General features: G+C 47.2%; 1 protein-coding gene across 2 annotated transcripts in view; it reads left to right on the forward strand.

The window, feature by feature from the left end:
- The window catches only part of LOC147699069 (CD276 antigen homolog), a 171,278-nt gene that overhangs the window by 79,999 nt on the left and 75,711 nt on the right, over positions 1–15,568 (forward strand). Inside the window, exons 2-3 of one of the 2 annotated variants that reach the window (XM_086935645.1) lie at positions 10,605–10,681; positions 12,537–12,595. In XM_086935645.1, coding sequence (XP_086791771.1) covers positions 12,538–12,595 — 58 coding nt within the window. In that variant the 5' untranslated portion in view covers positions 10,605–10,681; position 12,537. The remainder of the gene's footprint in view (positions 1–10,604; positions 10,682–12,536; positions 12,596–15,568) is intronic. The other variant, XM_086935644.1, reaches the window with a different exon arrangement.

Genomic DNA, 15,568 nt, shown 5'->3' on the forward strand with positions numbered 1-15,568 from the left:
CTGAATCTTGACTACTTTCCACGAAAGAACTCTTGAACATTTCTGAAGACTCTCCCTTGTGGCTAAGGAGTAGCCACCCTGCACCAGCCGGCACCATCTAAGCGCATGCGGTTTGCTGTAAGTCCATCCTCTGGATCAAGACTGCCCAGCTCGACGAGACCCGGATTCCCTGGCATCTCTGACATCTACCTACATCATCAGCCCAGCTGAGATTCGTGGGTGTGAGGAGACCTGAAGGGACCGACCATCTTCAAGACTGCCCGACGCTTATCCAGCACGACCGCCGAGGGATCCTCGAGTGAGTGCTTTGGGGTTTGAGAAGCCCTAACCCTGAGCAGCTCCAGCACCGAAGTCCAGCGCCCCGCAGCATCCACGAGATCTGCGTGGGGCCCTTCTGCTCTTTGCTTCTCACCGCGTTGTCCGGCCACTTGCCTGCTGGCTTGTAGCCCTCCTGACGACTAACTAAGACGATTGCATCGCTGGTCTGGTTGCTCCAGGCTGGCCCTAGCTCCCCTCCAAAAGAGGAGCACCCCGGACCCTCCTGGTCCACTCCAGACGCCATCTTGAGTCCACCGCGTGGGCTTTCCTTTGCCAAGGTTTCTTGCCCCAATCCTGGGTCCAGCATCGCCGACAGCAGACACCTTCGTGGGACAGCTCGCACCTCCATCCTGGTCGCCGACAACGCCTCCTGGTCCGAGAGACTGCAGAGCCCAGCGTCGCCCACTCACCTGGTCGAGGTGACTTCATCCGGTGCCATCCTGGTGCCCACCTAATCACTGGCTAGTGATTAAGAACTGAGTCCCCTCTGCTTTCAGGTCGTCTCCATCACCGATCCAGGCTTAGATCACATCAAACTTCATCACTGGTCGCCTGCCAGCAACTTCTTCTTTCAGGCTCCATAGACTGTAACGAGGATTCCTGACGTCTTTTGAACCCTATGCAGCCGCAGCCCCTGGGCTAGGTAAACTCAGCATTTCGGTGCTCCAGCATAGCTTTGCTATCTAAGTGTCCAGATCCTTTTTCGTTTTCAGCCTATCTAGTCGGATTCGTCCGATAACTGTAACTTTACAAAAACTAGCAACCATAGACTTTGTCCCGCATCCCGCGTGAGAGTGCACACTCTGCACCCGATCTCCCTAGGCCTCCTGCTCCTAACTTTAGGGTTCTGTAGTGTAGTCCTAGCGATCCTGAAGCCTCTGGATCTTGTTACTTACCTGCTAGTATTTCGCATTCCACTTTTGTAGTATATGGTTTTTCGTGCTCCTCGGACATTTGTGTAAATTGTGCAACTTAAAGTATTTTCATAAGAGTTTTGTTGTGTGCTTAGCTCCCTGACTCATAAAGAGTTCAGGGTAGTCTTGTTATAAATAAATATCCTTTTGTTTTCATAACAACTTGTGTGGTGTCCTTTCACTTGGTGTTCAAGGGGTATATGTGATGGTATAACAGCTGGCTTAACACGCCCTCTAGAGTTTAGCCTAAAGACTGCTCTTGTCCATGCTACTAGGATAGCTGGTCTATAAGGTTGACTTACAACCAATCATCAATAAGGGTCGTTTGTTATGATACAAAGTGATCACTAGAATAGTGAGCACTATATATCAGGCCAACTTCTCACACGTATGTTGAGTATGTAACTTTTTTCTGCAGAGCACTGGATGGTTGGGTGAAGAGTAGCAAAGTTGATGATTTTCAAGGTCTCTTTGATTTGATTACATGGGAGCACTTGTCTAGTAATTGTTTTCCTGAGCTACGCCAGCACCGGATTGATAGCAAGCTGACTAACCCTAGGAAGCTTGCTGAGGAGGCTAACCGCTGGGTCAGTACCAGGGTCAACAAGGGTCAAGTGGGAGACTCTGCCAAGGGTGGGCAGGGTCCCCAGCAGAAGAGTGGGGGGAACAAGGGCAAACATAAGGAGTTTCAAAAGAGGCCCCAAAGTAGTCCCGACAGGTACACCTGTTCAAAGATGGCCCCAAAGTGTTACACGTGTAGTGAACTGGGTCATTTTGCCAATGATCCTAAGTGTCACCAGTTTAATAAACCTGCACCTCCGAGTGCAGCCCCCTGGCAGATGGCTAGTGTAGCCCTGGGTGAGGAATGGGTTGTACAAGGAGGGGGAGGTCCCGCAGAGATGTCCCTTGTCTCATTAGGAGACTGTGATATGGTCCAAGAGAGCCAACTGCCCAGTAACACTAGAAAATATGAGCAGTGGGGGACCATCAATGGCAAAAAGGTGGGGGCTCTTAGAGATACAGGAGCTAGTGTGACAGCTGTCAAGCATCACCTGGTGTCTCAAGAGCAGGTTGTCCCACATGCATTCTGCCAAGTCGTGAACGCCGACAACAGTGAGAGTCAGTGTCCAATGGCTCAGGTTCCCTTTGATTGGGGGGGGGGGGGTCTCTGGTACTCTTCAAGTAGCTGTGAGAACTGCCATGCCTGTAGACTGTTTGTTGGGGAACGATTTGGAGAGCCCAACTTGGGAGAAGGTGGGGAAGAGTACTCACCTGCAGATGGTGGGTCTGCCTTACTGAGCGTGCGTGACCACCCGGTCAATAGCAGCCAGTAGGGGTGCTCAAGAGGTCCTGGAGCCTGAGGGAGAGGGACCGGCCTTAGACAGAAGGTGCAAGAGGCGCGGGAAACCGGACCCTGTAGTTCCCACGGTCCAGGAGGAAGCAGACCTTGAGGGGGATGCCCTGGAACCTACAGGGGAACAGATAGCTGAACTGGGGGACCTGCCTGAGCTGACCTATTTGCAGCAGGAAGGAGGCCCCTCCAGGGAAGAATTCTCCAGGGTGCAGAAAGAATGTCCTTCTCTCGAGGGTCTGCGGCAGCAGGCTGCAGCCCAGGCCAACGGTGATCAGTCTGGAACACATTTCATTTATTGAGAGAACGACCTCCTGTGTTCAGAGCCTAAGGTTGCTGAGCCTGGGTCAGCCCATGTGCTGGTGGTACCCCAGAGCTTCAGAGCCCTACTACTGGGGCTGCCTCACTATGTGCTATTGGCAGGACTTTTGGGACAGGACAAGACCTTTGAAAGGCTTGTCACCCACTTTTATTGGCCCCTAATGCACAAGAGCTCAGATGTTCATTGCAGGACCTGTCAGACTTGCCAGGCAAGTGGAAAGAGTGGGAAGAAGCAGAAGGATCCTCCCCAGCCATTCCTTGTGTTCAGTACCCCATTCCAGCGAGTGGGGATTGACATTGTGGGGTCACTGGATCCCAGGACAGCAATGGGCAACAGGTTTATCTTGGTCCTGGTGGACCATGCCACCGGGTACCCGGAAGCCATCCCTCTGAGGGCAGTGGCGGCCCCCGTGGTGGGGCGTGCACTGATGGGAATTTTCTCCAGAGTGGGATTCCCTCTAGAGGTGGCGTCTGACCGGGGTAACAATTTCATATCCAAGTATATGAAATCCCTTTGGCAAGAGTGTGGTGTAACCTACAAGTTTACCACACCTTACCACCCCCAAGGAAATGGGTTGGTTGAGAGATTCAACCGTACCCTCAAAGGCATGATAATGGGTCTGGAAGAGCCCATGAGGCGTAAGTGGGACGTCCTCATACCGTGCCTTCTCTTTGTTACCGTGAGGTGCCACAGAAGTCTCTAGGGTTCAGCCCCTTTGAGCTCCTGTATGGCCACCCAGTGAGAGGACCTCTAAGTCTGGTCAAGGAAGGCTAGGAGCAATCATTCAGGAAACCTCCCCAAAATGTATATAGGTACATGCTGGCCTTCAGGAACCAGACTAGGCGTTTCAGGCAACTTGCTGAGGCAAATCTGGAAGCCAGCCAGGAGGAGATGAAGCGCTGGTACGACCAGAATGCCACTGTGGTAGAGCTTCAGCCTGGTCAGAAGGTGTGAGTCTTGGCCCCGTGGAGCCTTGTGCGCTCCAAGATAAGTGGACCGGCCCCTTTGATGTTGTGGAGCGCAAGAATCCTGTTACATATTTGGTGGACTTGCGGCCTCCCAGGAACTCCTTGAGGGTCCTGCATGTCAACCGCCTTAAGCCCCACTTAGAGAGGTCTGAAGTGGGCATGCTCTTGGCAACAGATGCTGGAATGGAGGAGGAGACTGAGCCTCTTCCTGACCTCCTGGCCGCCGCTGAGCAAGATGGGTCAATGGATGGAGTTAACCTCTCTCCCACCCTGACCCCTGAGCAGCAGAATGACTGCTGCCAGTTGCTGGGACAGTTTTCGGATCTGTTTTCCCTGGTTCCTAGTATCACAGATTGGTGTGTCCATGATGTAGATACAGGAGACAGCTTACCTATGAAGCACAAGGCTTACAGGGTAACTGACAGGGTCAGGGCTTGCATCAAAGAGGAGGTCTCAAAGATTTTTGCACTTGGGGTGATTGAGTCTTCCAGCAGTCCTTGGGACAGCCCAGTGGTTTTGGTCCCGAAGGCTGCAGCACCAGGTGCCACACCCGAACTCTGGTTCTGTGTAGACTACTGAGGACACAAGACTGACACGCACCCCATCCCCAGAGCTGATGAGCTCATTGATTGGTTAGGGGCTGCCCGGTACCTCAGCACGTTTGACTTGACGTCTGGGTACTGGCAGATCACCTTGACTGATGCGGCCAAAGAGAGGTCCTCATTCTCCACACCAGATGGGCATTTCCAATTCCGTGTTATGCCCTTTAGGATGAAGAATGCCCCTGCCACCTTTCTGAGGTTGGTCAACCAGGTGCTGGTTGAGCTGGATGAGTTCAGTGCCACCTACCTGGATGACATCGCAGTGTTCAGTGTCACATGGGAAGAACATCTGCGCCACCTCTGGGAAGTGTTGTTGGCACTGCGGAAGGCAGGCCTCACGATCAAGGCGAACAAGTGCCAGATCGGGCAGGGTTCTGTGGTGTACTTGGGACACCTAGTTGGGAGTGGCCAGGTGGCGCCCCTTCAGCCCAAGATTGAAACCATCCTGGCTTGGGAACCCCCCAAAACCCAAACGGAGGTGAGGGCCTTCTTAGGACTCACCGGGTACTACAGGAGGTTTGTCAGGGGTTTGGCAACATTGTTGCACCCTTGACAGAGCTGACTTCCAAGAAGCAGCCAAAGAAAGTCATTTGGACTGACACCTGTTAGAAAGCTTTTTAGACCCTGAAAACTGCCATGTGCACGGCTCCCATTCTCCTGGCACCCAACTTCTCCAAAGAGTTCCTTGTGCAGACATACACTTCAGAGCATGGTGTAGGGGCTGTTCTCCTCAAGATGACTGAGGAGGGCTTTGACCAACCTGTAGCCTTCATCAGTAGGAGGTTACTTCCACGGGAACAGAGGTGGAGCGCAATTGAGCGTGAGGCATTTGCTGTGGTCTGGGCACTGAAGAAGCTAAGGCCCTTCCTGTTTGGGACTCACTTCCGGGTTCTGACAGACCACAGGCCCCTCAGATGGTTGATGCAAATGAGGGGTGAGAATCCAAAGCTGGTGAGGTGGTCCATTTCCCTACAGGGTATGGATTTCACGGTGGAGCACCGCCCTGGTTCAGATCACGCCAATGCTGACTGTCTGTCCAGATTTTTCCACCTTAGTGATGAGAACTCCCTGGGGTAGGGTAGTTCTCCCCACATTTCAGCTGGAGGGGACACGTGTTAGACCTGGCACCTTGGCGTGAGTCTCCCTTCCACTTTTTGTTGCTGTGCCTCAGGTGTTTTGCTGGTGTTAGCTGCTCAGAACACTGTGCCACTGCCAATCAGTGTCACAGTGCAAGTGCTCCCTGTAGAAAATGTATATATGATTGGATTCCATGATTGGCTTATTTGGGTTACTGTCAGTCCCTAGTACAGTGCACCAGGAGTGTCCAAGGCTTGTAAACTCCAAATGCTGCTAGTGGGCTTGCAGCACTGGCTGTGCCACCCACAGAAGCTGCCTTGTAAAATGTGTCTAAGGTCTGCAATTGCAGAACCTGCGTGCAGTCTGGTAAGTCATTCTGTCTGGATAGGTGCACCCACTTGCCAGTCCCTAAACCTTCCCTTTTCTTCATATCAGTCACCACTATAGTAGGCCCAAGGGCAGGGTGCATTGTAAGTATAAGGTAGGACAAGCCCTGATGTATGTGGCATGTCCTAATAGTGAATTACAACCTTTTCCATTTTTCACTATTGCAAGGCTACCTGTTCTCATAGGCCAGAATGGTCTGTTGGAATTATTACATTCTATAATCCTGACTGACTCAGGGAACATGGTAGAAATTTGAGTTTAGTATGCCTGAACTCAGAATAAGAAAATACATCTTTTAGTAAAATTTATTTTAATATTCTGTGTTTGCAAATACCACTTTTAGAAAGTAGGTATTTGCTTGCCTAACCCTTTCAGCCCGCCTCAGCTAGGATGTGTTTCTGCTGTCTGGTTTCTGTGAGTGACAGGGCTGGGGAATTCCAGGAGACAGGCTGGGGCAACCAGGTGGTGAATAGAGAGATTTACATCCAGATGGGTGGGAGGAGTGCACCTGGACTCTGAACAGGGCTGTGCCTTTCCACCACAATGCTGGCTCCACCTCCTGATGATGTCTCTGCACTGCACCCTGAAAAGAAAAGAAAGACCAGAGTAATGTAAACAAAGTACTCCAGAACTGGGCTGAACTAGGCAAGGGCCCCCTGGCCTGAAAGAACAAAAGAATTGTGGTATAAGTATTGGGACCCTGAGCCCAAGAAATCAGATCCTGCTTGAAACAAGAAGAAACCTCTGCCCGACGAGAAGGAACTGGGAAAGCTATGAGGAGGAGAACTGTCCCTGACCAAGGGAATTGGCCAGCAGTGGTTGCCTTGCTGCTGAAGGAGAGGGAAAGACTACAAAAAGACTTTGCTTCAACTTGTGCAAAAGATCTCCAAGGGCTTGTGGGTGATCTTGCCCCCTGAACGGAGTCCTAGGACTATTGGACTCCCACTGCCTTGAAAAGAACTGCTGAAAATTGCTGATCTCCCCGTAACGCTGGAACCACGATCTGTGTGCGCCTCGAAGGCTCGCCTGCAGTGAAGTCCCGTGCCAGTTGCCCGCGAACAAAGTGACTCCGCTCCCCCCGAGCCGTAGCTCGCACCGTAAGAAAAAGGGCCACACCGCTTCACCTTCCCCCTTCGAGCCGCACTGCTCGCCGGGCCCCTGCCGCTGGCATTTGAAGTTATGAGCACAACGCAGGGCTGAGGACGACTCACACGCCTGCAGCATACCGTCCGCCCCGCACCGCGCTGTCCGGAATTGAGAGGCGCCCCGTTCTTGAAGGCACGACTCGCACGCCGCCTTGTAACGTGAACGCCTTAAAGCCAGGACTGCCCGCCTCGCTACCCGTGGCCCCCGCTCTACGCCTCTCATAAGACGCCTGCAACGAGCCGGGGCTTGCGCCGAAGAGGGGCCAACAACGCTTCTGGTTCGCCTTCAATGTAACATGCATCGTCCGTGTCGGACACAACGATTTAAGGTACTGTGAGACTCGCACTGCTGTTGGGTGTGCACTGGATCGGAGCGTCCACTGCGCCTATTTGACTCTTTCTAGGCACATTTCATCCCCGGGAGAGCCGCACAGACAGTGCGAAGCGCATAGAACTTTTAACTACACATTTTTAAACAAGAACTGCATTGCTAAACAATACACATATGAATGTTCTTTTAAACAATCCAGAACATTATTTACCAGTCAAGAAAGATCCTACAGCTAGAGTGAAGCGAAAGATTCTCTCTCACAAAAGGAGCTTTAGAACAAGGAATCATATGCCAGAAAGAATATGATTTTCTTAATATTAACCATCCTTGTATGGCCTGTATCTATGGGGTGCCTAAAATATATACGAATAGCAGTGATCCCCCACCTTGTCCTATCGTTATCAATAAGGGGCAGTCACTGAACCTATTTCTAAATCATGGGTTTGATTTTACATCCGTCTATACCAAAAGCTGCATCTCACATTCAAGACACCGTATATATGATTAAAACAGTGGACGCCTTCTCTTTAAGGCCATAGAGACTCTAGTGACCCTTGACACAGTCTTATCTACAGTAATATTCCACAAAAGGGAAGCTCTAAAAGCAGTAGAGTGGTTTATCGAGCAATACCATATTGATTTTTCCTCCAACTTCATTGTAGATATTTTATAAGTGGTGCTAGAAGAAAATACCTTTGAGTTTGACGGCAATCTCTACAGACAAATCAAAGGAGCCAGCATGGGAGCATCCTGGGCTCCCAAAGTAGCCAATATCTACATGGCTCATTTAGAGCAGAGATCTATCTACAATGAGGTAAAACACTTTTTTGAGTCCATTACCCAATGGGTACGCTACATCGATGTTTTTTTCATCTGGTGTGGCAAATCAGAAACCCTTGTTGAATTTCTTGACTGGATCAATCAGTGCAACAACAATTTGAAAATCACTGCTCATAACCGCAATCAGAAGATAGAGTTCCTAGATATCGAATTTAGAGCAAGACTGCAATCATCAAGTAGAAGTCGATCTCTATAGCCAGGAATACGCTGTTGCATTTTATCAGCTACCATCCTAAAGCGCAGAAAGTAATCACCCTGTTAGGACAGTTCTTCTGCTTCAGGTGGAACTGTACTAATTTGAAAGATTATGTCTTTAGATCCATTATGATGAAAACTAAACTCATCACTAGAGGCTACCCCAGAAGACTGGTGCATGTCAGAGACCATCTTCTTCATAATCAAGCATCTAGAGGGGAATCCAAATTTGTGTGCATTACCAGACACTCTATCCTTAATGAGCAGGTTTGCCAGATCATAGCGCTTCCGACGTTTTCTCCTAGGCTTAACAAGAATCTTAAGGATGATGTAGTTCATTCCAGCATGAATGCAAATGTACCATGTATACCGAAGACAGTTGATGGACAAACGGCAGTTGTAGGATATCATAAATGCACTCAATGTAAAGCATACGGTGATCGTGACTGACACTTTAGAATACAACACACACCTTATAACTCTTAAGATATTCACGAATTGCAAAACAAAGAATATTATCTATTTTTTGCTATGCCCGTGTAAACTTGGGTATGTGGGAGAAACCTCTCGGTCTTTAGCTACACGCCTTACTGAACTTCGTTCTGCAATACATACCCAAAAAATTCCTACCCCTCTTGTGAGACATTTCCTCGAGCTGGGACATAAACCTGAGGACATAGATTGGCTAATTTTGGAGCAAATTGACAACATGCCAGGTTATAATCCAGATGAAGTAAGAAAAGGCAGAGAAGTGTATTGGATTTTCACATTCAATACTTTTCCACATGGTTTGAATCAAGAAATTCCATGGGAAAGGGCTATACCTTATAATACAGGCTAACTTATATATTGGTATATACTAGACCAATTTTCTATAGTTTAATGTTGTGTTAGTGTGCGCCAGTTGTGTATTACAATTGGCACTTAAGGGCTCCACGCCACGTCACATTATTTCATTTGTCTTAAGTTTGTCTTAACACAAACTTAAGACAAAATCCTAACTTCTGTGAATACCAAAAGTAGTAAGTTCATTCTATGAATGCCAAAAGTAGTAAGTACATTCTGTGAATACCAAAATAGTAGTAAGTTTAGGATTGAGTCTTAAGTTCATTATGTGAATCGAGCCCACAGATCCCTCTTTTTTAGGTCGAGCCTGGGCAGTGCATGCGCTGCTGCGAATCATGCAGTAGTGGAGTATGGCTTTGAAGCCCGGCCCATATTTTTTATTTGCTTGTGTCATTGTCCTTCGTAAATGGTGGCTTCTGATTTGAAAATAGGCTGGCACCCACTTCAGGGACACTGCGCTCTATTTCATTAAAACAAAAAAAACTTTAATGGTGAGCGCGGCGCCCGCTTCACAGACACCTTGGTCTGCAATACAATAGGTCTCGCTTTTGCCAAAGTTTGACTTATTGGCTTTGTAAATGACAATGCCTTTAAAAAAAATAAAAGGCAATGCCATTTACAATGCCAATAGCCCAAAAACTCGTGATTGCGATATCTGTTGCATTGTAAATGCTTGTTATATCGGCTTATGTCTAAAACTATTGGCAATTGTATTCTGTATTCTATATCCATTAGGTAAGTACATAGTCCATTTGTAAATAAGGACTTGTCCTTTCAATTTTTCTTTACCCTGGGTAAGCCTTGTCATCTCTATTTTAGGTACTCATATATACTGTGTCCCTTAGTATTTGCTTGGATCTGTCTGCGTCTTTGGTTGTTTCGCAGGTCGTCTACGTAAGGTTTATCTTACCTTACCTTGGTCAATACAGTCAGCAACAGCTAAAACTTGTCTTATATGACTTTGAAGGTCTCAGTGTATTGAGTGCAGAAACTACAAAAAACAAAATATATAATTTATGTCACTTGGAGGGTAACAGTGTATTGCATGTATTACCGAATATATGGCTTACGGTTTGGTTGCACAGCGAATTGGCATAATGTATTTATACTTCTTTTTCTCATTTTTCTGTTACATTTGGGTCTCATTTATTATATTTAATCTAAACCTCTTATTTCTTTTCATCTTTTTATTATGTATTTTTTGGGTGTTTTCACTACCAGCTAGTCCATAAACACAAAGCATTACATCTTTATTTTTACCATTGAAATTTTGGTTGGGACTACATATACATCTTTTTAATTTTACAGGTACTACACAAGTGTAATTGTGGCTTTTCCTGAAGAAGGCACTTTTGTGCAGAAACGCGCTTCGAATCCTAAATCTGGTATTTGTGAAGCGCAACCTACTCACCCCTAAGGGTCTCAAGGCGAGAAAGGAATTTGTGTTCGAAGCCACCGATTGCTATTTGATTATATTGTCACTTGTGTTATCGACCAGCATTTTCTGACTTCGATGAGGTGTTTATTAAATACTAGGAAACAGGAGATATTATCAGTTCATCATAACTTTGTTGCCATTGTCTTGTCTGTGTACCTTGTTCTTATTGTGTAGAATGATTTTAAAGTGAATGTAGATATGATTGAAGTGTGGATGTGAATAATATAAGTCAATATTTATATTGTATTGTTTAAATAAAATAGCATTTGTACTTGTTTATAATGTGGCATTGTTGTCCCTATATGTGTATGTAAAGTTTTGAATATATTTGAGTTGCCCTAGGTGTTTACATTCCCAAGACGCTCCTTCACACCCCTTCCCCTTGGTCTCACACGTACGTGGTATGTGTTACCCCTGTCTCTTGGCCCATCAGCTTTGGCTAATGCACTGGGTATCACATTATTGAATATCCAATTGGCCTTGAGGGTCTGCAGCTCTTCTTTGATAGCTCTCCTTAAAACCCTCTTCCTTCTCGGTTGTGGATGGAGACCCAGCTGAATGTGACCCCGGCTCTGTCTCTGCTCTTCTATGAGTAGAGGAGCCAGATGGACCCTCAAGGGTTGGTTGAGGAAGAGTAATTCTCCAGTGGAGGAAGACCACATCAGCTGTGATGTATGCTGCCCTGCCGTCCTGCGGCTGACCCCTGCCTCTTCATCCCTAGGCATACCTTGGAATAGACTCCCACTGGTTAACATGAGGAGACTGCCTAATCCCCTGTCTTTCTCCCAGTGTCTAGGTGTGTTTTCACTGCTGCTCCAATTTCAGCCATGCGTTGCACTAGCTTTTGTCACGAGTCTGCCCTTGAAACATAAGCATTTGTCTCAGCTGAAGTATTCTGTTTTGATCTGTAGCTATAATGTTTGTGTCGATTTATGAAGCTGTTTTTAATGTGCTCACATAGCCCAGAATTGCTTTGGTCGCACTAAACTTTAAGGTTTGCAAACACACACGCACACCCCTCCTCCCACACACACACTTCCCCCCCCCCCACACACACACACCCCTCCTCTCGCTCTCTCTCTCTCTCTCTCTATCTCTCTCTCTCTCTCTCTCCCTCTCTCCCACACACACACACACCCCTCCCACACACACACCTCCCCCCACACACACACTTCCCCCCCCTCACACACACTTCCCCCCCTCACACACACTTCCCCCCACACACCCCTCCTCTCTCTCTCACTCTCTCTCTCTCCCACACACACACACCCCTCCCACACACACAATTCCCCCCACACAGACACCTCCCCCACACACACACCTCCTCTCTCAAACACACCCCTCCTCCCCCACACACACCCCTCCTCCCCCACACATACCCCTCCTCTCACACATACCTCCCCACACACACCCCTCCCACACACACACCTCCCCCCACACACACACCTGCTCTCTCAAACACACCCCTCCTCCCACCCACACACACCCCTCCTCTCACACATACCTCCCCACACACACCCCTCCTCTCACACACACACCTCCCTCCACCCTCTGTCCCCACACACACACACCTCCCACCCCACAAATGTATTTATAATGTTGGATATTTTCATCCAAGACTTCTCTGCCAGAAGCATAGTGTTATTCTTTGGTTCTGTGCTGCTTAGTGCTACAGGACATGTCATGAGGTGATGCATTTTCTTTCCAACTGTGTTATGGTCTGTGTTTGTTGATGTTTGTGGTAGTTCATAGCCCTGCACAGTACTCCTGATTTACTGACTGTTTTTCTTTTTTTACGGTAGGATGTGGCTGTTCTGGGCTTGTATTGGCTCCGCCATGTGCTGCAATGATCCAGAACATAGTAAGAGACCTCTGTCTGCTGCGAATTCTTCTCTTATTTCCAAGTTAACTATGGATGCCCTTTTTGCAAGATCTATTTGATAAATTTAAGATATTATTCACATGTCTAATTGTTGTTATATTTCTGTATTTCACATTCTAACATATTGCATATTTTTTTTATTAATTAAGATGCTGTTTGATTAATTCTTCCCTCAACAATGTTTTCTGATTTTTCTACTTTGGTAGAATATGTTTCTTACAACACATCACCCATGTTTCTCAATTTCACATGTTTCTCAATTTTCGACTGATATTATTATTACTACTTTTGCTTTTCTTCTGGATACATTTGGTATACCTGCCTCTTTTGTAAATTAATATAATCATATTTGTGATTCCATTTACAGATATTGCTCTAAATATCCTACAACTGTTGGTTCTATTTTTCCTCTACCAAATGTATCTATTAATAATATTTGTGATCGACCTTTCCCTAAAACTGATCTGAATTGCACATTAACAAGTCAGTAAGAATACATCCTCGTTGAAAATGAACCCCCTGACTCGTGCAGGAAAGTAACGAGAGGGAAACAGAGAATGTAGCAATTCTGCACATATGTTTACATTTTTAGTATTTTGTAAGGCAAGAAGATCCATGTACTAATATAATAAAGAGAGAGACCAAACCTTTGAGGCGGATAAGCTCGGGAACCACAGCGCCAACCGGAGCGCTGCATGCAGCATTGGAGGAAAGGTGAGGCAAGGCAGATGGACATAGGCTATACACCCGCGCAACATATACTTTAGGGGGGACAAAGCACGCTGTGTGACAAAATAGTCCGCTGGAAGTAGCACCGGCTCTGAGGTGGGCATGTGCGTACGTTTGGAGCGTGTGAATAGCGTTCTATCGCGGCGGAGCAGTACGCCGTCGGGTGACGTTTACAGCGTGTGAATAGCGTCCTATCGTGGCGGCTGAGTAGCGGCGTGTGGCGTCTCAGTGCATCACGCCGTGTTGTGGATGCAGAGCCCGGGCACGATGTGCACGACACGACGGCAAGAGGCACATATCACTGGATTTCAGAGCAGGTACACACGTGTCAGCGCCTGCACATATCGCCGGGGCGCACTCTAATTGCAGACAGGACGGCAAGAAGCACATATCGCTGGGGCGCATTCTAATTGCAGACATGTCTGTCATACCTGGACAACGTCGGGACGGGCCGCTAGTAACATATAAATGTGTACCATCAGTGTAAGAATGCAAAAAAACTTATGGAAGAGAGATGTCCAACCAGAGGACCAGGTATACATTAACGATGACAAGCTAAAGCAGGACCCGGTGGCCTTCCACGATTGTTGAAGACTTGATCGGAAAAAACTCGAAGCACGCTAATTCAGGGCTTCATGAGCTTCGGAGCTAACTATCGACCTGCTGCTAGGCTAATCTGCCGTACTTCCTCATGCCACAAATGGTGGCTGAGCGTTAACGCAGGGACGGGGAAGCTCATGAAGCCCTGAATTAGCGTGCTTCGTGTTTTTTCCGATCATCACGGAGAAGAACATGTTTTTATTGAAATCACTGATTTGTGATTTCACCACTACCAGTAGGCGAGGGTAGGATACACCTTAGCGTGTGTAGACCTCCCAGCCTACTTCACACTGGTCCTGAAGAAAACCTCTATAGTCACACGAAGGTTGAAACATGTAGACCTATTTTTTTTAAGAAAACCACCACCACTTCTTTTGACACCACAGCCTACCTAATTAGGCAAAGGTGCCACATATAATTACTTTAATTTGTTGTCCAACCACTCCAGAATAAAGTCTCTGAGTGGGTAGTGTTGTGACAACTTTTAACCACACTTTTACCTACCCTTATCACATATAAACAAAATAACCAGCTCCACTGTAATCAGGTGACGAAGCACACCTGGATGGCATTCGGCTGTCCGGGTGGGACCCCGATGATGAAGCATTTCACCAACTAGGTTGGTGAGTGAGGGGTCTTCTAAGGACAAAGGATTGTCCCAGATCGGGTTGCAGGGCTTGCACCTCAATACCATACTAATGTATAGGTATTAATTACCCTCAGTGGCTACTCCTCCATTTGTTTAAGCATTGAATCCAAGGGGACCAGGAGTTCCTACTAGACCTTTAAGGTCAACCACCCTTTCTCTCCTTATTGATTTCCAGAGATATAGGCAGGTAACATGAATGTCCTAAGGCTAGCACACAAGAGCCAACCAGCTGGTGATAACTGGACATTATGGTATCTGAAGAAGTAAGGAGACCACTTACTGTGAAGGGAAATCCTGGAGAGCCTACTCAAGAGATGGATCCCCAGGGTGCTTGGACGTACTTGGACCCCTGATGAGGATGCCTTGGGTTCTTTAGGCCTGGTGCAAAAGATTCATTTATGGAAGGAGACTGTTGTCTGTTTCGACCATCTTCAAGTTATATTTTGAGTATCTCTTCTCTTTAAAATTGCTTGACAGTCTCTCTAATGAGTTGGTTGCCTCATGCTGGTAGGAAGGAAAACCCAACTTACTGGCCAAATGTTGCGAAATGTGACGTTATATTTCAGTCAGCCTCGATCATTTCTGATTGCAGCTGTATATTTATTTCATCATGATACCATCATATTTCTGCTAGCATATAGATATACGCTACCAATTAGATATTACATTGGATGCCGAATTAGCTAAAATACTTTTGCTAGTAATAGAGGTACGCTTATGACCATGACAAGTACTATACAGCTTTTCCTTTTGAGCCAGTTGGCCATTGACTAAGATTGCCTTGTAGCCAGGCGCTGGAGAAAGGCCTCAACGGACTCAGCATTGCTGCAGAGACACACATATGGTCATTTCCTGTGTTTCGTATCCTTCAAACTCGTTCGGCAGCTCTGACGTATGTGTACGTTAAAATAATTTAAGACAACATAACTTGTTAGGCAACACCTCCCCCTGTTACCTGTAATACGCTTATTGTT

This window comes from Lissotriton vulgaris, chromosome 8 (genome assembly GCF_964263255.1).
Source record: "Lissotriton vulgaris chromosome 8, aLisVul1.2, whole genome shotgun sequence".
NCBI classification, from domain to species: domain Eukaryota; kingdom Metazoa; phylum Chordata; class Amphibia; order Caudata; family Salamandridae; genus Lissotriton; species Lissotriton vulgaris.